Source organism: Xiphias gladius, chromosome 21 (assembly GCF_016859285.1).
Source record: "Xiphias gladius isolate SHS-SW01 ecotype Sanya breed wild chromosome 21, ASM1685928v1, whole genome shotgun sequence".
NCBI classification, from domain to species: domain Eukaryota; kingdom Metazoa; phylum Chordata; class Actinopteri; order Istiophoriformes; family Xiphiidae; genus Xiphias; species Xiphias gladius.
The window spans coordinates 26613429-26635533 of record NC_053420.1 but is presented as its reverse complement, the minus strand read 5'-3'; the positions used below and the strand labels follow the sequence as shown (position 1 = coordinate 26635533).

At 42.2% G+C, this 22105-nt stretch overlaps 1 protein-coding gene across 8 annotated transcripts in view; it reads left to right on the top strand.

The window, feature by feature from the left end:
* The window catches only part of foxp1b (forkhead box P1b), a 150061-nt gene extending 137690 nt beyond the window's left edge, over positions 1–12371 (top strand). For 7 of the 8 annotated variants that reach the window (XM_040159141.1, XM_040159144.1, XM_040159140.1 and 4 more), the window contains 7 exons: positions 2732–2936; positions 3167–3243; positions 3900–4001; positions 5207–5328; positions 6201–6270; positions 6397–6563; positions 9229–12371. In XM_040159141.1, coding sequence (XP_040015075.1) covers positions 2732–2936; positions 3167–3243; positions 3900–4001; positions 5207–5328; positions 6201–6270; positions 6397–6563; positions 9229–9373 — 888 coding nt within the window. In that variant the 3' untranslated portion in view covers positions 9374–12371. The remainder of the gene's footprint in view (positions 1–2731; positions 2937–3166; positions 3244–3899; positions 4002–5206; positions 5329–6200; positions 6271–6396; positions 6564–9228) is intronic. The other variant, XR_005709800.1, reaches the window with a different exon arrangement.
* Positions 12372–22105: the final 9734 nt, after the last annotated feature.

The window sequence follows — 22105 nt, the reverse complement described above, 5'->3', positions numbered from 1 at the left end:
ACTGCCTGTTAAAGCTGCGTCTGTGTCACACACACTGATAGTGTAGATAAGAGTGCAAAACGAGGGCTTTGACACAGGGACATTTGTATATGAAAAGTGGAAGGGGCGGCAGATAGCATCTTGAGTTCGCTACCTCTCCTCTCTCCCCGGGGCCTGTGAGAACGGCTGTGTCAAAGCCCAGCGTTAACACTCTCAATGGGGCGAGCTGGGATTTTTTATTCAAATAAATAGACTCCCATTCTCCAGCGCCGTTTTGCCTGCTGGGAGCTGCTATGAAATGCTATGATAAATATGTCTGGCTTCAGCTGGGTGAGTGGTGGACTTACAAAGGTCAGGGCCAATGGCCCCGCTGAGGCTTTAGTGAGATTGCAGCATTAGACATGGCCACCAAAAAACCCTCCTCTAAGTGGACGCAGAAGGAAAGTATTTTCAGAGCTGCCTCGATGCAGAGCCGCTCTGATGAAGCAACTGTGTTCTCGCAGTAATTGCTAGTTCTGCTTTTCTGCTGTTCTGTGCTGTTGCATATAATAAAGGCATGTATAAGTAGCCAACTGTCATAGCAAAGTAGCTTAGATGAGCTTGCTGGTTTACATTGAGTTATAATTAAAGACAAACAAACTGATACTGTGCATGCACATCATCAAATGAATAGGATTCATTTTATTCTTCTGAGGTGGATGGGGGCAGGGGGAAGATGAAAACAAAATTTGCCACATTAGCAGTGCGTGTGTCTGTGTGTGTATGCCTGTGTATGTGTGTTTGTATTTTCCTCTGTGTGGGTGGGTGGGTGTCTGCACCCGGTGTCACTAAGCATTCTTGTCAGAAATCTGACCTTTTACGCCATACATAATTAAGGAGGGACTTTTTGTTTATTTTCTTTAGCAGCTTGCCGAGTCAAAGCCAGTATAATTAGATCACCAATTACCATTTAATTAATTTCAGTCTGAAGTCTCATTTTGTCTAGGCACTGGAGTGAGCCCAAATGGTGAGGCAAACAAAGGCAAGGCTATTACCAGCCTGTCTGGCCTATTGTTGAAGCCTCTCTGTGTTTATGGCCAGGGAATATGGATGAAACATGAAACAAAGCCTGCTAATCCACAGGAAGAGAAGTCAACACCGCAGCCCCATTCTATTGATAGTATTGTGTCAGAAACATGCAAACCCAAGTGTGATTTATTTTGTTCTTGATTTAGAATAACACGTCTCCTGCTACTGTTGGTGGGGATGTAGTCTGCATTTGTGCATCCCAGCAATAATCCAAATTATTTGGGCAGACTCTGCCAAAAAGGCAGAGTTCAGCGTCCAAAACATAAATACACATTGTGAGGACTTGCACACATGTCTGTTAAAATGGGAGAGTCAGAAAACACAACTTAATAATTAGGAAATGTCTATTTTTTCACAAAATAAAAATATGTGTGAAATGAAATAACATAAAATGAAGCAAAACAAAAAATATTGTTATGACAGTGCCATGTCAGCACTCAGTTCTGGGGATGTCAATCTTAGATTTCTGAGAACTATATCAAACCTGTTGGTGATCAGTGTTAATAATGTGATCAGTAATTTGGTGGCTGAACAGGATCAGCATTTTTGTGTAGCGTCAGATGTCAAAAACCACCATCAGCTCCAGCAGAAATTAGACATCTGATCCCTCGTAATCAACATTTGATGTCAAAGAAGGGATGTGTCCTATCCACACTGTCCTTCCTTTCTCTAGCTCTTGATTTCTCTTTCTGTATTTTTTCCTTTTCCTTTTTCTCACAGTCTGAAGTCATGTTTAATTTGGAAACTGGCCTCCTTCGGCAAATTAGCAATTAGAACAATTTTGTGGGAATATGTATATGTGTCATTAGTTTTCCTGCCAATTAATAGCTGGAGCAGCGGGTCAGGCTAGAATTTTCCACTTGACTGCTGCTTCAGTGCGGAGGCTTGGCACTTGGCTCGGAGCCGCCACAGCTGCTGGAAGCCATGCTATACCTTTGGAGCACTTGCCATAATTAGTTTACCTTGTAGCCATTATTACTTAAATGCCTCCTTCTCCTTAGCCCACCCAACCCTTCCGCACACGCAGGCCTCAGTGGTAAAACCAAATGTTCTCTACATATGGCCATCCATGAAAAGACTATCTTTGCCGTGGCCGTCGTTGCCCTGATGATGGAGGTCAGTCAGATACAGTAGTTAATCATCAGATCACCTCTGTACACAGCTTCTAATTAGAGTCCTCATTATAAAATTTCAACTTGTAATTAGCCCAGATTGGCTTCTTCCTCTGGCTGCCTTATTAGCAGGGCTGCTCAGCGGTAGGTGAGAATCACACTGTCATTTTTCAGAGCTGTTTGGGCCGCCCATCTTCCCCTCACTACTCACTGGTTTCCATGCTGCAGACCCACAGTGGGAGGATGAGGTGGGGGTGTGTTGTCCAAACAGGACAAAAGATTAAACAAAGGCGGTGAAACAGAAAGCTGGGAATGGGCCTGACACCGCAGAAAGAGAGAGCGGAGTGTGAAGAATGGAGCAGGGTGGTGAGTGAAAGAGCGGGGCTCCAGGGTTGTTTTCCAGACATTTAGCAAACGTTCATGGATCATCTCAGGTCCCGTCTGCAATTAGAGAGAAGATATGCATAATCAATGAGGTGTCTGAGACACAGGGGTAATTAGAGGACTAACTGAGCCCCTGTCGGTCTGTGTTTGTCTGTTTGTTTGGTCTTGGTCTGACTTCCTTTCCTCAGCTCAACCTGGTGTCCAGCGTTACATTGTCTAAGTCGGCCCCTGAGGCCTCTCCTCCTCTGAGCCTGCCCCAGACCCCCACCACACCCACAGCACCGCTCACACCCCTATCCCAGACCCACTCCGTCATCACAGCCAACAGCCTCCACAGCGTGGGCCCCATGCGACGGCGCTACTCAGAAAAGTACAACATGCCCATCTCTCCAGGTACTGCGGGATGTCCACACACAGTCACGTGTACAATTAAATGCATGGAACGGCACGTTCATTTGTCCTGCTTAATAACCACATAACCATATGTACTGCATTCGTATGTACACACACAACCATGTAATCATGCTGTAATTTGTGTTGTCAGTTTCTTACTGGGCATTACTCTTGACACCTGAACATTTTATTCCCTGTTGACACGGTTTGTGTTTGTTCCCTGTTTACAGATATCAGTCAGAACAAAGAGTTTTACATGAATGCAGATGTTAGACCGCCGTTCACCTACGCCTCACTAATAAGACAGGTAAGGACTCTGCTTGAGCTTTTATTCCATTTGATTTAGAAAGTAGGAGCTTTAACGTCCTCCGGCCTGTAGAGATACAGCAGCTGTACATTCAGTGTTTTTAGAAGGTCACAAACTACTTTTGTTGAACTTATTTCTCTGTTCATTTCTTGTTAAATTCTGAATACAATTTAAACAGAGGAGCAGATTAACCATCTTCAAATGAGTGCGAGAATGCGTACGGGATTCAAAAAACAGCCACATATGACAATTGCATTTGATTAAGCATTTCAGTGGCTGTGATTATTACCAAATTCATTTCACACAACAGTAGGGATGAACCTGTTTTAAGATGGCGAGTCAATTATCGCTCGGCCGCAGTAATCTGGGATCTCAGGAATTAATCTGAGCCGGCCATAATTGCTGCCCTGTAATCTGCCTGAGAAATGTTTTCGCTTGCCCTTCATTTACACCAAGAAAATATATTCAAATCTGCCGTTTTGAATAAAAAGTGCAGAAGACTTCTATGAACGGAGTACACTTTACATAGACTTTTGCTGTTGTCTGTGTTTTCCTCAGGAGAGCATACAAACCCACATGCCTCTTGTGAATTATTGATCATTTTGTGAAGGGAGCAAAATTATAAATGTTTGTTTCTGTCACTGTTCCTCATCCAGGCAATCCTCGAATCTCCAGAAAAGCAGCTAACACTAAATGAAATCTACAACTGGTTCACACGAATGTTTGCATATTTTAGGCGCAACGCAGCGACGTGGAAGGTAATTTTGCTGTTCCTCCTGACTTTTTTCAAGCCACTACCAGAGAAGAAGGAGACATTGTGTTGATGTTAGGGAGAATTAAATGATAGCCAGGCATAATACCTTTAGAAATGAACCTTTACACAAATACATAACAATCCCTCATTTATTCTGTCCAAATGAACCACCCTTAAAACAAACATATGAACCACATAGAAAAACCAAGGAGAGGAATATGTGCATTCTTGTAAAAAAGAAGAAGGAGAGAAAGGAGAGGGAAAAAATGAAGAAAAAAAAACAATCTCCCTGTTATATGTGGGGATGTTCTGGTGGTGGGTGGCATTAGTTTAACATAGCAGTGCTCTGCCAGTGACTCCTGGCTGAGTCCCGCACACTCACTTCTGAAGGGAACACTCTGTTTTCTGTCACGCCACAAGAAAGCACAGACACACACACAATACGAAAACAAAACAAACAAACATCAGCCTAAAAAACAGAAATGACAGAGAAAGTGAGATTTGAACGGGAAAGAGAGTGATGAAGCACTCAGAGCCCCTTCTAAGCCTTAGCTTATCTGTGAGATGAGACCCAACACACACACACACACACACACACACACACACACATACCCTACCACCACCCTGTGCCACCCCCATTCTGCATCACCACCCACACTTACTTCCATAAGGTCACATTGGTGTCATAAACACTTGATTCCACAACTTTGTTTCTACACACACACATATACACACGTGCGCTCGGTATAGCTCCTGGAATAAGAAGGGGATGAAATATGCAGGTCTGCTTTCATGGCCAAATGATTTGGAGTGGACTTTAAGTTTTAATATTCCTTTTTTCTCACATAGTGAAGGGAAGTGGCAACTCAAAATGACAAGAACCTTCTCGAGTCGGTTAAATCTTAGGAATACTAGTAGTACATCAGCACTGACTGATCAGAAAAGGCTGCTTTGTTAATGATAAGAAAAAAGGATGTCACAAACTCTAATGCCATGGAGACCAAGAAATATTTATGTGTTGTTTAAGTCATTTGAAACTCAAGGACCATTTACTGCCAACAATAGTCTGGTTTATTTATTGTTTTCATTAAGGTTTTATCCAGTGCCTGTCAAAATATTTCTCCTTTGAAATGAAATTTTTCCCATGCAAACATGTTTACTGTACTGATAGCAACCCTTTTTCTCTCTTTGTCTTTACACCAACTGCAGAATGCAGTCCGGCATAATCTTAGTCTTCACAAGTGTTTTGTGCGAGTAGAAAACGTAAAAGGGGCTGTGTGGACAGTCGACGAAATAGAGTTCCAAAAGAGACGGCCTCAAAAGATCAGTGGGTAGGTTCAGCCTTTTGAGCCCTGACTAGCATCCGTCTCACCGTTGGCTTCTGGGAAGAGGCTGCTGCTGCTGCTGCTGCTGCTGCTGCTGCTGCTCCATCATCTCATTGTCTGTGTGCCATAATGTCCGAAGTCCCTGCTTGCTTTGGCGTGCCTCCTCCTCATGCTTTTAGGCGCCTTTTGGTGATGCCTCGTAACCCACAATGGCTTATTTTCATTTTGATCCTCACGCTCTCCCCTCCTCGGTGTGTCGTCTGTCTGTCTGTTTGTCCGTCCTGTGTCTGTCCTGTCGATCACTGCATCTGCATCTGCCCCCCCCCTTGGCTGGTTTGCTTTCCCAGGGTGCCATTCGCACCAACCTTTCCCTGCATAAGTGCTTTGTGAGAGTAGAGGATGAGTTTGGGTCCTTTTGGACTGTTGATGATGAGGAGTTTAAGCGCGGCCGCCACATACAGCGAGGCCGCCCTCGGAAATACGCCATTGATGAGAACTTTGACGAGCTGCTCGTACAGTAAGCACTTCCGCCTGCCCTGCAAACTCCAGAGGCCCTCAGCCCCACCTGCATGCCCCCCCCCCAGTGTTGCCATCATGCTTTTTGTGCTCGCCATCCATCATGCTTTCACAAGATCTACCCCCATCAACTTAGTCCTTCTTCCCATGGAATGCTAAGTGATGATAGTTGTGTGGTATTGTCAAGTGATTGAACATCTCAGATCTATAGCCTTAATATCTACATGACTACACCAGTAAATGTATTTAGTTCTTAGACAAAGTGCATTGATTTCTTTTTATGAAATAAGATACTGTAGCTGAGGAATGCATGCTAGGTGAGACATGAGTCTGTGGTTGTAATTTAATTTTTCTGTTTGCAGAAGTCCAGCCTTAGTGAAGAACATTCAGACCAGCTTAGGCTATGGTCCGACCCTCTCTGCTGCCTTCCAGGTATGCCCCCTCATCCAGTCTTTGTTTTTGGGGGATGCACTGGTATGAAAAAATTGATGGGCAACTGAGAAAGTGCTGACAACCCTCTTCCTTTTCACATTTAATGCCTCGGGCTCTGCTTTTCAGGCTTCAATGGCAGAAAACAACATACCTCTATACACTACTGCTTCCATTGGAAGTCCCACGCTCAACTCCCTGGCCAACGCCATCCGTGAGGAGATGAATGGAGCGATGGACCATGGAAACAGCAACGGCAGTGACAGCAGCCCAGGACGCTCGCCCCTGCCAGCTATGTGAGTGGCACACATGCTTTCTATCTCCAACACAGTCTGTGTAAGAAAAGAGAATAAAGGGAAAGAGTTTCAGCTCCACTGAGACAGTAACACTCTAAATAGATGTAGACAGAAAATGATTTCAGTGCCCACCCAACATGCACTAAAATCACCAAATCCATGGCATCAGATGAAACAGAAACAATGCCAGAGAGGACAATATATAAAATGAAGAGGGATGATATTGGAGTGGTGCGTGGGGTCATGGCCAGAGCTGTGGCTGGCCTCCCTGCAGGAAAGGAAACTCCACCTTCGTCGAAGCTTCCATCACCAGACTGTTCGGGAAGAAAAGACCGGAGCCCCTCTGTTGTTTTAACAGCAAGTTTATGAACTCTCCTTTATGTGTCCCGCTGTCTGTCTCGGTCTCGCCATAATCAGCATTCCAATTTGTTAAAATATTTATAAAATGCCAGAACGCAGAGTGACAGAGCTGCTGGCTCCGACACGGTGCAACACGAGCTGCAACACATTCAGAAACGCCTCTGAGCCGCTGGAAGAAAAACAACACAAAAGCATAATTAGTCTGGAGGACATCATCCAAAATTCTCATGTAGGAAAGTTGCGGTCGGCCTGGAAACCGCAGCTCCCCGTTCACTTGTTGTATAGGAGTGTCTGCTAAGTTGTTTGAAGCCTAAAATAATACAGCACACGCTGCATCGTTTCCAGATGTGGGGGCAGACCACCGATGCACAGCACGGGTAGACTCAGGGATGGCCTCCTGAAATGTCTGAGCTTGGGGGAAATTCTGCCTGAAAACAAAAAAGGTGCAGTAATGAGCTCCTGGCCAAATGGAGGAAAGTGCCATCCCTAATCACTGTGAACATAGCTCTGAGCGTGGCTGCGGAACAGGAAAGGCAGAGACAGGATGGGTGTGCTGGCCTAAAGGCAGCCTGCTTCTCCCTCTGCCCCTCTGCTTCTATCTTTAGGCTGATAGAGCTCACTAACTCTTTCTTCATAATTATGTCTATAAGCTTTATGCAAGTACAAAATGAGTTAAAACTGTTTTCTTTTGCTTTTAAAGAAGTTTATTCTCTTCTTAACAAAACCTACCCACTGTTTCACGCCTTTGGATTGAGCATTAAATGTTATATACGGTAGCGCCATCAACTGATGTCTCCTTACACTCAGGGGATTAGCCATAAACTAGCATGTGCAAAACGTCCCTCTTCTTCTATGATGCTTTGGCTCACAGTGGTGCTAATACAAGTTGATCACCACTGTTCACTGTGTAACAACATGTGTTTTCCAACATGTGCCTGTGTGCTGCTGGTTGACAGGACTCAGCTTTTTAGCACTGTGAAGAAACCAGAGCACTTCTCTTAAACAGCCAGACGAGAATCAGGTATCCAGAGAAGGCTAATTATAAGCAAAGTGTAGAATCAGCATGCAGTTCAATAGCATAATAATAACAATTTCATGTCTGCCCTGCAGCCACAGAGTCAGACCTGAGGCAACGGCACTTGTGGAGTTACTTTGATGTGAAAATGATGGAAAAGCTGACTTTACTTTTTCCCCTTTTTATAATTTACACCCAAATATGTCAGCTCATTAGCATATGAGTGTCTCCATCACAATAGTTGCAAATTACACAAGACATCCCGGTGTGAATAAATCAAATGTGGGCTTTGGTGATGAAGAATATGCCAGTAGTCCCTTGTTGTTGTAGTAAATGAGCCCAGTGCCTCATCCTGACACCGCTCTAACTTCACTACAGCAGCCTGGCACCACAGGTTAGAGCGGCAAGTCCCCTGCAGCTGCTCATAATGTTTTTTTTTTTTCCTCCTCTGTGCCACAGCCACGTCTCCTCTCCCCCTGCTCTTTATTCCTGCTCTGTTTCAGTAATAAGAAATTTGGCAGATCTCATCTCTTTAGTGGCTCTTTTGTCTAGGCTGTAAGTTGGGGGGGGGGCTCATGTTTTTGCCTTGTTTACAAGTGACAGTGTTATTATTCTCATAAGGGCTCTGTTTCTTATCACAGTGTTACGCCGAGTGCGCCGCTGCTGTGCTCCTCGCGCGCCTTTCCTGCCAGCGCTTTTCTTCCCTTATTGACACTTGGTTGAAAATATGCATTAATTCTGGAGTTTAAAGCATGTATGGCGGTGTCTGGTCGCTGTGTTTGCTTGAAGTTGATTAATGATAGAAGCCAGCTCGGGGTCGTCCTCCGGAGACCCGCCTCGCAGGTTGTGCATGTTAACGAGCAGGAAGGGGAACACACAGCGCGCCACTGATCCTCCGCCACCAGGAGGCTGACAACGGCAGCCCACTCGCTCCGCAGAGTCCATTCTCTCCTCTTCTCGTCTCACATTATTAATCTTCCTCATTTATCAATTCTAAGTGAATACCCTGTTGTCGGTTGCCATGAAAATAAAAAGCCCGCAGCTTTGCCGGGATTGGAATACCTCAAACGAAAGCTGAAATTATCACCAGCACCACTGAGTCCCCCACTCGCAGTCTCACTGTAGCCAGACATTTGTTTTTCTTCCCGTTTCCTTCTTTATAAACAGAATCAGCACAGGTCTGTTTCATTTCTGCGTGTGTGAAAGGTTATTAAAAAAAAAAAAAGGGTTGTAAGAAAGTTGAGGATAGCAAAACTGGAGCTCCGTTTTTACTCTCGTCTCTTCCTCCAGGCATCACATCAGCGTTAAGGAGGAACCACTGGACCCCGAAGACCACGAAGGGCCCCTCTCCCTGGTAACGACTGCAAATCACAGTCCGGATTTCGATCACCACAGAGATTATGACGACGACCAGGGCCACGACGACATGCTGTAAGGCTAGCGCCACCCCTCCCCAGCCTCAGAGGCCAAGGCAGTCTGGGTCATCTGGGAGACAGAAACGCTCCGCAGATAACAAACACTGAACTGCAGTCTCAGCCACTGATGACAGCTCTCAAATGTCTCCAAGTTAACTTTTTAGTGCCATTACAATACATAGCAAAAACACACACAAAAAACACAGAATACGCCCCACGTGAGGGTTCTTTTTTTCTGATTACTTTCTACTTTCGATTTAAGTAAAGCTTAAAAAGTGAAAACTTAATTTCTACTTATGTGTCGGAAGGACTTGTTTGGTACGGGGGGGGGGGGGATTCGCGGTCGGACTCTGAGAGACCCTCACCGTGCAGCCAGGACGTACTGCACGCTGCGGACTGCAAGAGGGGTTGTATCTCTCAACACACACACCCCCCACTCTCTCTCTCTCTCTCTCTCTCTCTCTCTCTCTCTCTCTCTCTCTCTCTCTCCCCCTCCCTCTCTCAGACACACATATAACCACAAACTGAAGAGAGAGAGAGAGAGAATGACTGACGTTTAATTTACACGCGCACGCCCGCGTGTGTCTGTGTGTGTGTGTGAGAGGGAGAGCGAGTGCGGACTTCTGTTCATTGTCACTGCCTTTCAACACTTCTGATTGGTTTGATTCCATCTAGGGTTGGAGGGATGTTGTTTTTATTTGGGTGTATTTTTTTTTTGTTGGGGGGGTTGCGAAGTTATAAAATATCAACATCATGTGTCTTTTCCATCATTCAGTGCTGTTATTGATGTTGCACCTTTTTTTCTTTTTTTTTCTTTTTTTTTTTACTTCTTTGAACTGATCAGACCTCATGCCCATGCTGTGGAGATTCTGTGTGGTCAGCACTTGATGATGAATGTTTATGATTTCCTTTCATGTTGTTCTTTTAACCACACACACATGAAGCAGAATGTCAGATACCGAGCAGTATTTTTCTGTCATTTATTCCACAATCTTTAAAAAAGAAAAAAGAAAAAAAAAGTCGCCACTCTGACATGTAGCCCACCCGTCACCCTTTCCCTCCTATTCCTCCCCCTCCTCCTCATCCTTCTCATGAAGTCCATTGGCAATGCACTACTCATAATGAAGGCTCTCTCCACGCATCAATGAAGCTTAATTTAAGATGCGAATGAATGACAGAGAAATCATGCAGGTTATGGTTTATCCTTATGAAATTATACTTTAAAACAGCCCCTCGCGGCAGAGCATGCTTAGCTGCAACAGAATTTCTGATCACTTACAAGCTCCGGGTTTTTTCAAGCAAAATGAAAATGTCAGGTGTGCACCGGCGAGATAATGATTTAGACCAACTAATTGTGATTCCTGAACACAACTGTCATTGTTAATCAAACGTGTCTGCTTTTGCACGCTGTAATTTCATTCCGAGCTTGAAGATAAACGTGCATTCCCCGTAGTTTTATTTGTATCACACGCATGACTAGTTTTAAGTTTTGGTGAGTATTAATAATTGCACACCTGATGAAATGCTCATTTTCTTTCTTCAAGGGAACAAAATCCCAAGACTTGCAATAAGACCTAAACGTTGCACATTCCAGCATTTGACAGCCATCGTAAAGGGCCCAGAAATACAGTATATGCCATTTAGGGAACGTGGATACCTCGATGTTCAGTGTCACCCAAAAAAGCCAATAGTTGTAGTCCACAACATTGAACTGAGTGAAATCCACATGTGGTTTTGTAATGCAGCAACAAAAATTCCAGCCTTGGCAGAGAGATAAATTTTAAAGAGACCATGAATTTCAAGGCTGCAATCAACCACTTTTAATTTTTTATTTATTATTAGTATTATTATTATTTTATGTTTTATTTGGCTTTTTTTAGTTGTCAATGTGTTTTAATATCTTGTTCTGTGACTACCAAAGATAAACTACAAAGTCAATGTTGTGTGTTCCATGCAATAGCAGATAAGGCCAAATATCTCTCCTCCATTCTCTCCCATGGGACGATCTCAGCAGCTCCGATCGAGCCGGTGGCAGAATGAATCGAGGGAAACGCTCCTCAAACTGGTGTTTTCATTCATTTTTATACAAACAAAAAAACAAAAAAAACCAAAGGGGGTGTCTCGAACAGGACGGCTGCAGTAATGTTTTGCAGTGACCAAAACCTGAATGGGAGGCGTTGACAGTCTGACTACATGATGACCAAATTAGGGAAACTTTTTTTTGTCTTTGGGCCAGTGAGTGGAAAAGGGAGCTTTTTTGGTCAGGAATGGATTTGTGTGCAACATAAAGGGTATGTAGATAAAAGTGATGAGGAAAAATCTACTGGTAAATGGGAAAAGCTTTGCAGAGAACAATGTGAAATGGATTCTATACTTCAACTGGACCACACAATGATTCAATGTTTCTCTTCTTTTATTCCTTAAACATTTGTATCCTTTGAAATGATTGTATGCCACTTTCTAGGGGTTTTAGTGTCTTTGTTAAGATTGGCGAGACTTTATGATTGTGTTTAGTTTCTGTCAACTTATTACTTTTTATATTAAAAAACACTCCTGTCAACTAATAAGCTGGGTACAAGGTACTTTATGGCAGTTATTGTTATTGTTATTTTTTAAGTTCACCGCTCATTAACTAAAAAGGAAAAGGGCAATCTGTGGTTTCCAGAAGATGTATTTAATATCCAGGCAGCTGTGGGATGGGTCAGTTACAGCCAGGCTAGGATCGTGAGAACAGTTCCGAGCTCATCCACAATCCCCCAGTCATCTGGCTGGTTTGTTTGGTATTGAAAAAGGAGGAAAAAGCGCTGGTAGATTAGAACGTTCTCAGCATGTGTAGCTTGACATTACTAAAGATAACAGCATGAGAAAACCGTTAGTACGCATACCTCATTTCAGACCTATAGGGAATGATTCAATTAAATGAGAAAAAAAAAAACAAACATTTCACTCAGTTGCACTTAGTTGTACGTCTTGCATGTGTAGTCTGATACTGTAGAGAGAAAAGTACAAAAAAAAAAAGAAAAATGAAATTACAGCTTGTTTATCTTAAAGGTTTCATCCCTTTTTTGCCAAACCAATCCAAACCTCAGGCCTTTTGTTCACGGAAATATCACCCAGCTGTGTGTGGCACCATTCATCCTGTCAAAGTCTGTTCTCCGATGGGTTGTTTTAAGGGCGTTCCAATATTAGGTTGTACATACATGTCAGTATAGCCTTTGTCTTTTCCTGCCCCCCCCCCTCTCTCTCTCTCTCTTTTTAAGATCAAAAAATACATTTGTGTTATGATGTTTGCTTTATCGCCACTGCTTTGTATTAACTATGAAATAGCTATGAGAAAAACTGCTGTATGTATTGGAATAGCAAACTGTGCTGCAAATGTATTTTACTTAGTAATCCTTGCTTTTTAAAAAAAAAAAGGAAAAAAAATCACATCATCCTCACAGACATCTGGGTGAGCTGGGCAGGGGCAGGCTGGGGGGGAGATTATCCCCGATTTTGGATTTTAAACTGTAATATAGAAAACAGACTTTTCTCTGTTATCATTGACCTAAGCATTTTGTACAGATTTTTTCCCTCTTTGTGTTAAGCTGTTTTTTGATACTTCCTTTTGATGGTCCAACCACTGCCTTCTGTGGCTGTATGTTAAAGATTACTGCTCTGAGAAAAGGGCAGACAGGTATATTTCCTCTACAAGATGGAGATATCTTGCATGAATAATCCCAGGGTCACAGAGATGGGGGGAGGGGAGGGGAGGGGTATGGTTTAAGTGGTCAGTAATAATATAAGGGTGTATCAATCTAATGATATTTTATATGAAATTAATAGGAAAAAGAAGAAAAATATGCAGTGCCAAGATGTAAAGAATATTGTTAAATGCTGTCTTCGTTTTTTCTTTTATGTTTGAGGAAGTCATTTCACTCATGCATCGAAGATGTGTCCTTCTCATCCATGTCATGTAGGTAAAAACACACATTTTGTTTGGCATCAAGATATTTATATTTTTATCTCAAGGGTCATTGTGAATGAGTCAAACCAAGCACAGCAGGCAGGAAAAAAAGGTGGAGACTCAAGAGTGTAACGTCCTGCAAAACTGCGGCCGTGTGGCATCCGATTCCCCCAACATCACACACACCGGCACCCGAGCTAAAACGCCATTGTTTCATCCATCACCAAGCATCCAGCCCGCTGTCATTCCGTCCCCCTCTTTCTCCCTCTCTCACATCACACTTTGTTTTTTTTTGTTTTTTTTCCACATGGAGGGGGAGGGAGGGAGAGAAGAGGGGGAGGGGGGAGGGGAGGGAGGCAGCCTTAGAGCTGTCACGGTGCTCTCATCTTGCAGCAGCTTGTCTTTCTTTCTCTTTCTTTTTTTTTTTTTTTCTTTGACGATGTACTCTGTAGTTTCTTTTTTCCTGTTTTTTATATAGAAATATTATTGCTCATCATTTCCATCAGTCTGTAACCTCCTCATCATTCCTTGTCTGTCTGAGGCAGACCACTCTGTTGTAGTCAGTGGCGATGACTGACGTGAGCATTCTAAACATGCAATAAAATGCTGGTTGTTCAGATCGTTTCCTCAAGTCTCTCATTGTATCCCTTTTTGGGCAGTGTGGCAACACTGAACTGCACGTTTTTATTGGATCACGGGAAATTGAACTGGAGTGTTTGACAGAAGAACGGGTTCATAAAGAATCAAGCAGTCACGGAAAGACTGAATACATTTGCACTGCTTTTTATTTTGACTTGCGCGTGGAAGATGTCTTTTTTGCATTCATGAGGCTCCTCAACAGCAAACGCAGCCTTTTTGTTTAGCTGTCATCTACTGTAAAGGTATCAAGAGTTAAGAGAACAAATTTTTCTCACTGATGCAAACTCATATTACCGGATATATGACCATGTTTACGGCTCAATGTTTCAGTTTGGAGATAGAACCTTTCAGGGCTGTTCTCATTTTTTACACCTGCCGAACAGTTTAACTCAGAAATGTGTTTGTCATCTGCTGCAAGACTCTCATCTCAGCCTCAACATAAAAATTATATCGTAATTAAAAAGAGACAGTTAAACTGTCTTTTCCTAACAGCAATTTAGGTAACTGCATTTGATAAGCTATAAATTGTAACAGCATTAAAATTCCAGAAATAATAGCAATATGGATTTGGTGAAGGGAGCTAATGCTGATGACCAGGACTTGGGTTTTTACGGCAGAAGCACAGGTCATGTTGGCCACTAAACAGGAGACAAAGATCAAGTCTAAGCACTTTTAATCTTGTGAAACAAGCAATTACAAATAGTTGCATTGATTTGTTAAAAAGCTTTAGGTGACATAAATCGTTTCTTGCTTAGCTTATTGCTGGAAAACATAAATGTCAAGCGTATTATTAATTAAGGCCTTTGAAAGACAAGATTTAATGGAAACGATATAAAATCACAAGCAATCTTTCTGTTGGCAGTATTTCATTGGACGCTCAGGCTTCATGTGTGTCCGTGTTGTTTTCCTGACGCCGATCACAACCTGGATCAGATAACATTAAGTTAGAGGGAACACACGGTAATGGAAGGTGTTTGCGTGTAAAAAAAAAAAAAAGCCGCCATTAACAGAAGCATTCACATAAATTAATCGCACAGTAACTTACAGAGAGGCACTAACATATGATATTATTATAGTCCATAAAGTTGGATGAAATATTATGGGAACAGTGGGTCTCTGTAGATATATTGACACAGTGACATGATCAGCCAATTCTGGCCTTCCACGCATAAATCTGAATTTCCTTTTGCAGACCATAGACAACCCACCAGTCTGACCGGAAAAAACTTCAAGACCCAAATTTTGGCCTTTGTGAAAGATTTTCACATGTAAGTCCAGGGGAAAAAGGGACCCGTAAATAAAACAAGCTAGTGTTTGAGTCTGCTTTTAATTTTTCTAATAGCTGTGAGGGTGGGTTCACATAAAACATATTATTTCATTCACCTTTACTGGCATCTAGCCGTGCACATGGTTGGATGTGCATAGATTTTGTAATATCCACCTCTGAGATGCTTGCCTCAAGTAGGGGTTGGCAATACCAAGTAATACCACAGCCAGAATCATTAATATCGATACCAATACCGATACTTTTTATCAAGAAAAGCGACTAATGTACTCTCAGGGGAGAGGTGTCATGATTTATGAGCTGCATTCTTTAGGCTGTATTTTCTTCTACCCAATGATCTGCCAAACAAGCACCTCTTTTTACCTTACTAAACAAAAAAAAAACATGCTTATTGTGGGAATTCTCTGAATTACACACTCATAAGTTTCACACGGCCTTTTATTTCAAGTTCTAAAGACTGACTGAATTCAATGCGCCCAAACGTTGATCGGCAGAACTTGAAACAAAAGATTGCTTTCGAGTTATGAGTGTGTGGCTTTCCCCCCCCTTCTTTATTTGATGTCTGCCTATAAGCCAACACTAAAATAGGCAAATGTTTTACGTCACTGAATTCTCTGAATTAACAAGTTACATGCACACATCAGCAGTAGAGAAGCAAGTGCTGCATGCACTGAGAGAAAAGTTGCAAGGAAACATTTTCGGTATCAGTAGTTTAGGTATCGATCCGCCCACCCCGAGGCTCAAGTCAGTGGAATTTTACTTGTGGTGCTCACAAAATGAAAATATTGACAGGCTTATTGTCACACTTTTTACGGTACTTAAGAAAAAAAACATATTCCACCTGTATTTTCAGAGCAATAGAAAATCGCTCTGAAACCCTCAGGCAGCAGACACTCTGGATTTCGCCATATTTCTCTTTTGGTCTGCTGGCCCAGCTGCAAGAGTGGTTGCCTTGGCAATGCGAGCCGAGTTCAAAATATCCACAATCTTCCTCCAGAACCTTGTACTCCTCCTTTAATTTTCTTCCACAATCACAAATGTTGCTGTTTAACCCCAAAGAGACGCTCTGCTGTTGCTCTGTCCTGCCCCCCCCCCCCCCAGACACCAGATAGCTCACGGTCATGTTACTTAGCTCTGTTAGTTTGCAAAAACAAATGTGGATGGCTGCTGTTCACTTTATTCTAATTAAAGTGTGGCACAGCTTCATCCATTCTCACAAGAGCTTCAGTCAAACAGTCGAAGCTGGCAAACTCCCAACATTGCAGCGAGGCAATTAGCTGTCCTGCAGTGTTTGTTATTCATGGTTTGATGTAAAAATTTGTTTATTAAGATGGGCTGCAGGCGCTGGTGTGCAATAGACCTGCTTGTAATTAGATTCCAATTATTTGTCTGTTTCTGATATTGTAAACTGGCACTTACCAAATCAGTTAAATTGACACACTGCACTGCTTGGTTTACTCGGTAATTAAAATGTGTTCTGTTAATTAGATGATGACCACTCTATTCCAGGGCTCTCGTGTTTGGGCTCCTCGGCGGCTCGCTGTTTGGATCATGAGTTGCCAGACGCTTCCCTAATCAGCCCTTGTTTTGTTTCAATTACCACCTGCTGTTCAAAAGGCATGCCTCGCTGCCCCCCGCCCCTACACACACACACACACACACACACACACACACACACACACACACACACACACGTACACGTACATAACAATAAAACAAGGCCTGTTTCACTACCAGCTCGAGCTCCAACACAACAATCAGTAATTCACAGCCGGGCCCACTTTCTTCTTTATTAGAAGGCACAGCTAGGTTTCAAAGAGAACCCAAGCAATTAAAAAGGGAACTAAAGGAAGATGAAAGTATAAAGGTACTTATCACATCAGTTAGCAGGCCTCGTGTGAGTAGGCAGTGGTAATTATGCTCATTGAGTAAATAGCCGAGATGCTCAGACGTCGCCTTCTCTTGGTAACAGAGGGCTAGGGGTGGGGCAGCTGTTGGATCCACTGATGGGTTCACTAACTGAAGATGACTAACAATGTAATGCAGGTGCTGTGACGGGCACCGGATATAGATGCACTGTTGGTTAAAGACCCACTCGCCCATGCTGGTATAGCAACCCGAATCCACACATTTCTTCTCCTCGAAACTGTGTTGACTTTTATTCTCTGAAGTCAACAGTTTCAGTTCAATGTTTGCCTGTTTTGTGTTGCATCTGATTTTTTTTTAGGGACCACAGTAAGGAACCACTTTAGTCAAGCTTTATGTGAAACGTTCAAGTTTGTTCTTGCCCTGGATAATATTTTGACAAACACTTCTAACTCAAGTCCACTTACTAGCTTTTTCTGGAGTTTTTAACCACATCACACAATCGTCATCAACAGAGTCAGCGCAGCTGTCATGGAGAAGGATCTGCTGACATGTACTGTAGGCTCAGAAACTGTTAAAGTGACTGATATCACAATAAATACAGACCAACTCGAGCCTAAAGATAAACATTCCTATATGAATAGGAAATCATTATTTGGTGTCTAAAAACTATTAAAAACACATTAATGAGCCAAACTGTTGCACTGGGTTCCTTCATTATCACCAGCACACACACTGTAGTTTATTTTGACTCAACCCGTCTTTCTGCCAGAAATACTCACTAGAGCACCAAATGTGTATTAATCCACTGCTGAAAACACTCCCTAACAAATGCAATATTTCCTCCAGTTTGAGGCCCGTTCGCTAAAAAGTACAATACTCAGCTAATTAACAAAATAACAGAGCCTGTTTTACAAATGAAACTATAGATTTATGAGCCATTTGATTTACACCCTCAGTAGGAACCAAAGGGCTTGAGGCTGAGTTCCACAGACGGGCTAGGGACGATGGAAAGTGCTGGGAGATGGACTTGCACGTTTTTGGTTAGGATTGCTTTCATTGACAATAAGAAACAATGTAGAATAAAACCAGTTTCATCCTTTAATGCTCAGAAGACATGTATATCAAGACTACTGCACCTCGCAGCATCCAAATAGTCGACAAACAGCACCATACATAGTGCACAGAAAACGTCCTACAGGTAAAATCTTTTAGATTCGAGTAGTCCATTTTATGTTTAGAGGTGAAATTGAGTTAAAAAGACTTGTCCCTGTGTTGAGACTGGACTCCAGACTGGTAATCCAGCATTCCCACCTGCTGGTGTGGAGCAGGTGTAAAGCACAGGGCCTCGGGTTGATCCTGCTCTGCTGTAAACAAAGTAACTCCAGTGAGGAACTGTACTGCAGGTCTCCACTTAGCTCCAGTCCTCACTGTCTGACCTGTACTCACATCCCAGCATCCAGCATTACTGGAAGAAATGTTTGGTTTGAATAATTGAAGAGCTGCAAAACAACATGAATAATTACGTCTGGCTCTCGCACTTTGTGTCATAGTGAATTAACAGAGAAATGGCTGCTGCTGGGAGGGTTTTAAAAATAATGATAGGTATGTGATCAGGAGACGAAAACAATGTGTTACCAAAAACGAGACACTGATTATTTGTTTGGCTTCGCACAGCATGCTAGCCATGTTAGAGCTAATGTTTCAAGTCTGATAAATGTTTTTATGTGGAAAAAATACATTTATCTTTTCCACTAATAATGATGGAACTGCAGTACATTTTGCTTAAAGGAGCAGTCTGGCATCTTGGGATGTACGCTTATTTGCTTTCTTGTTGAGAGGTATATGAGAGGATTCTTTAATGTCTGGACGGTAATGAGGGAGTACCACCAGCAGCTGGTTGGCTTAGCTTAGCATAAAGCCTGGAAACACGGAGAAACAACTAGCCTGGCTCTGTGAAAAGGTGAGAAAATCTGAGATTGCGTGTATCAATCAGTGAGCTTCAGAGGTGCTAGTAGGCGGACTTTGTTACCTTTGGAAAGAGCCTTGCAAGCTGTTTCCCCCCTCTCTAGTCTTTGTGCTAAGCTAAGCTAATGGGCTGCTGGTTGTAGTATCATATCAGTACACAGACATCAGAGTGGTGTCAATCTTCTCATCTTACTCTAGGCAAGAAAGCAAATAAGAGTATTTTCCAAATGTTGGAAATGACAAATCCAACTGTCACACCACCTACTACTACACAGTATATTTAAAGCATGTAGGGGTACACAACAGCAATGCTAGCCCTTGAAACATGAATGTCCTGGACTGACTGACTGACTGACTGACTGACTGACTGACTGACTGAGTACCGAAGTTACACCATTGGTTGGCTGGCCAAGTGTTGGAGTTTCATTGGCCATTGCTCTTTCAAAATGAACTGTTTCTGTTATGTCATCACGGGGGGCGTTTACAGGCAGTGTTGCCAACTCTTTAGATTTACCGACTTTTCAGACCCCTTTAGCAACTTTTTTTCACAAAAGCAACCAGTGACAAATCTAGTGACTTTTTGGACAAACCTTAGCTACCAGTGTTGCCCGGTGAGCGCGAGGTTGAGCTTTCCCTCCGCAGGCAAACCTCTCTCTGTGTCTCATTCAACTGACCTCACGGCAGCTATATAGATATGAATGAGCTTCTCACTTTCTCTCTAGCGATCAGCCGTTGTAGTTAACTTATGTGTGTGGTGATTTTGTCAGACGATGACACGTGTAGTCTTAATGGGCCGCATTTCAGTCACTGTTTCATACTTGTTCCATAGTCCGACAACTGAAACAGAAAAACCAGTAAATGAGAGCAGCTTTATTGGGGATTCGGCTGCATTAAATTACAGTATATGTGAGCACAGACAGTAGGAGAGAAGCAAACCAATAATGGGTGGTCCAGCCACATACTAGGTTTTGACCTAGTCTTGTTGATTTAGAAGCATCACTCATGGAAATTTAAATACTAGTTTGATGGTTCTCTGACAGATTTACTTAAAAAGAAGTGTATTATTGTAAACTGTAGATAGCCTTTCTTGGCAACAGACTGAATTTCTATTCACTTCTCTCCTGCTCTGATTCCTATATAGGCTTACTCTCACACCCCTGTGAATTTAATGCTTTTTTTCCCTCCTTTCTTTGAAAAAAGCTATCATTTAAACATGTCATGGGTAGTGTTTACCTGCAGTGAACCTTGATTGAGGAAGCCTGTGACTTTACACTGATGCCCTCCTAATCTGTATGACTGGCATGCTAATTTCTCTGACGCTGCCATTCAAAACACAAACATGAAATGTTGGTTTTAGAACCGGGAGACCTGGAAGAGTGAATTTCAAGTGCTTATTCAAATATTTCATTAAAATGTAAATTTTCACAACTCCGTACGTCTAGCTGTGCACAAGGCATGACTTAAGAAGTTATGAAGTTATAACAGCATTTCTCTCTCTGATGCCAATTAACTGTTGGGGAGACTATAATGTCCTTACCTTGTTTTATCACCACATAACAGTGTGCCAACAAATGCATCTCATGTAACAGGAGTTTCAGGTATTGACAGCTAAGATTGGTGGACTGGAAGAAAAAAAAAGAGAAAGTCAAACATGAAGCCTCCTGAAGAGTGGTGGCTAATCAATTCTCTTATCTCACACAAAGTGCAAATGAAGTGATTAAAATTAGGGTTATGCAAAAGTAAGGAGTGAAAGTGAATTGTAAATGAGTCAGGCGGCCACACAGCTGGCTGCTGCTGCGGCTGCTACTGAACGTGCACGATTATCGCCGACATTTGTCAGGACTGGAAAACAACATGCCAGAGGTTCGCTTCACTCCGGCTGGTATGGAAGAAAAGAAAGACCCTAATAATTAGCATTTTTATAACTGTGAAACTCAACCACCACTGATTACTTAATGTTGAAATTTATATTTTAAAAAAGTATATATCTTTACTTTGAAAAACCTAAATCTGAACTGATGTGGTTTGAAATCCCCTCTGAAGAATTTCTAGAAGGTCAAGTGTCAAGTTTTGCAATTTCAACCATTTTTTTTCTTTTCTTTTTTTTTGTAATTTTATTTTTCAGTCACAAACTCTGAAAATATAGAATATTCAAGTCTCCATTTGAACTTCTCTTTTTGGGACTGAAAGAACATAACGTGATAGGACAAGCTGTCATTACACACGGTGAAATGATCCTCAGTAGCTCAGACTGTTGTTTGAAGTTTCTGAAATCAACCAGAGGCCCTCAGAACAGTAGAGAAAAGCATTTTCATACGAAGATATACAGCAGAAATAATTAGGGTAAATGCAATACAGAGAAAAGAAAAAGAAAAAAGGAGAGAAAAAAATCCACACAAAACAAATCCACACAGCAACAACAGCAATAATTATAACAACTTGATATTTTGACTTGACTTAAATAATTAGATGTGAAAGTGATTTGGAGCAACTTTTTTGAAGCTGCAGACTCCGGAGATTTCAAAGACGGAGATCCAACCCACACAAAAGTAGATGGATGGTTTTCAAAGTCAAGTATTCCAGTGCCATAAATTCAGATATATTTAACCCTCAGACACGGGTCACAAATGACGTGGCTACTCATTTTTTTTTCCCAAAATGTTATTTTGCCAACATATTTCAGATCAATATTAAAAATTATTATAAAGGTTTGTTTTTTTTTAACCTCTTACCTTATCAGGAGCAGAATTTTTCCTTTTATATAGTACCTTCGTATCATAGCCTCAACATCCCACAAGGGAGTCACAACTGTACGCATTTCCCGTGGAACTTTATAGGAACCTTTCATCCTTGTCAGTTATTTCTGTCAGGTGTGTACAGTATTTAATGTGAACCACATCTCAAATGTCTTTAGCATCACCCCTGGGCTACATTATTTTACACAGTGGGATAATTTTACATTGATACTTTATACCGGATTGGTATGAAATTACTGGTTGTTTAACATCCTGTTTAGACGTCGATTACGCATTTGTTAAAGAGAATCTA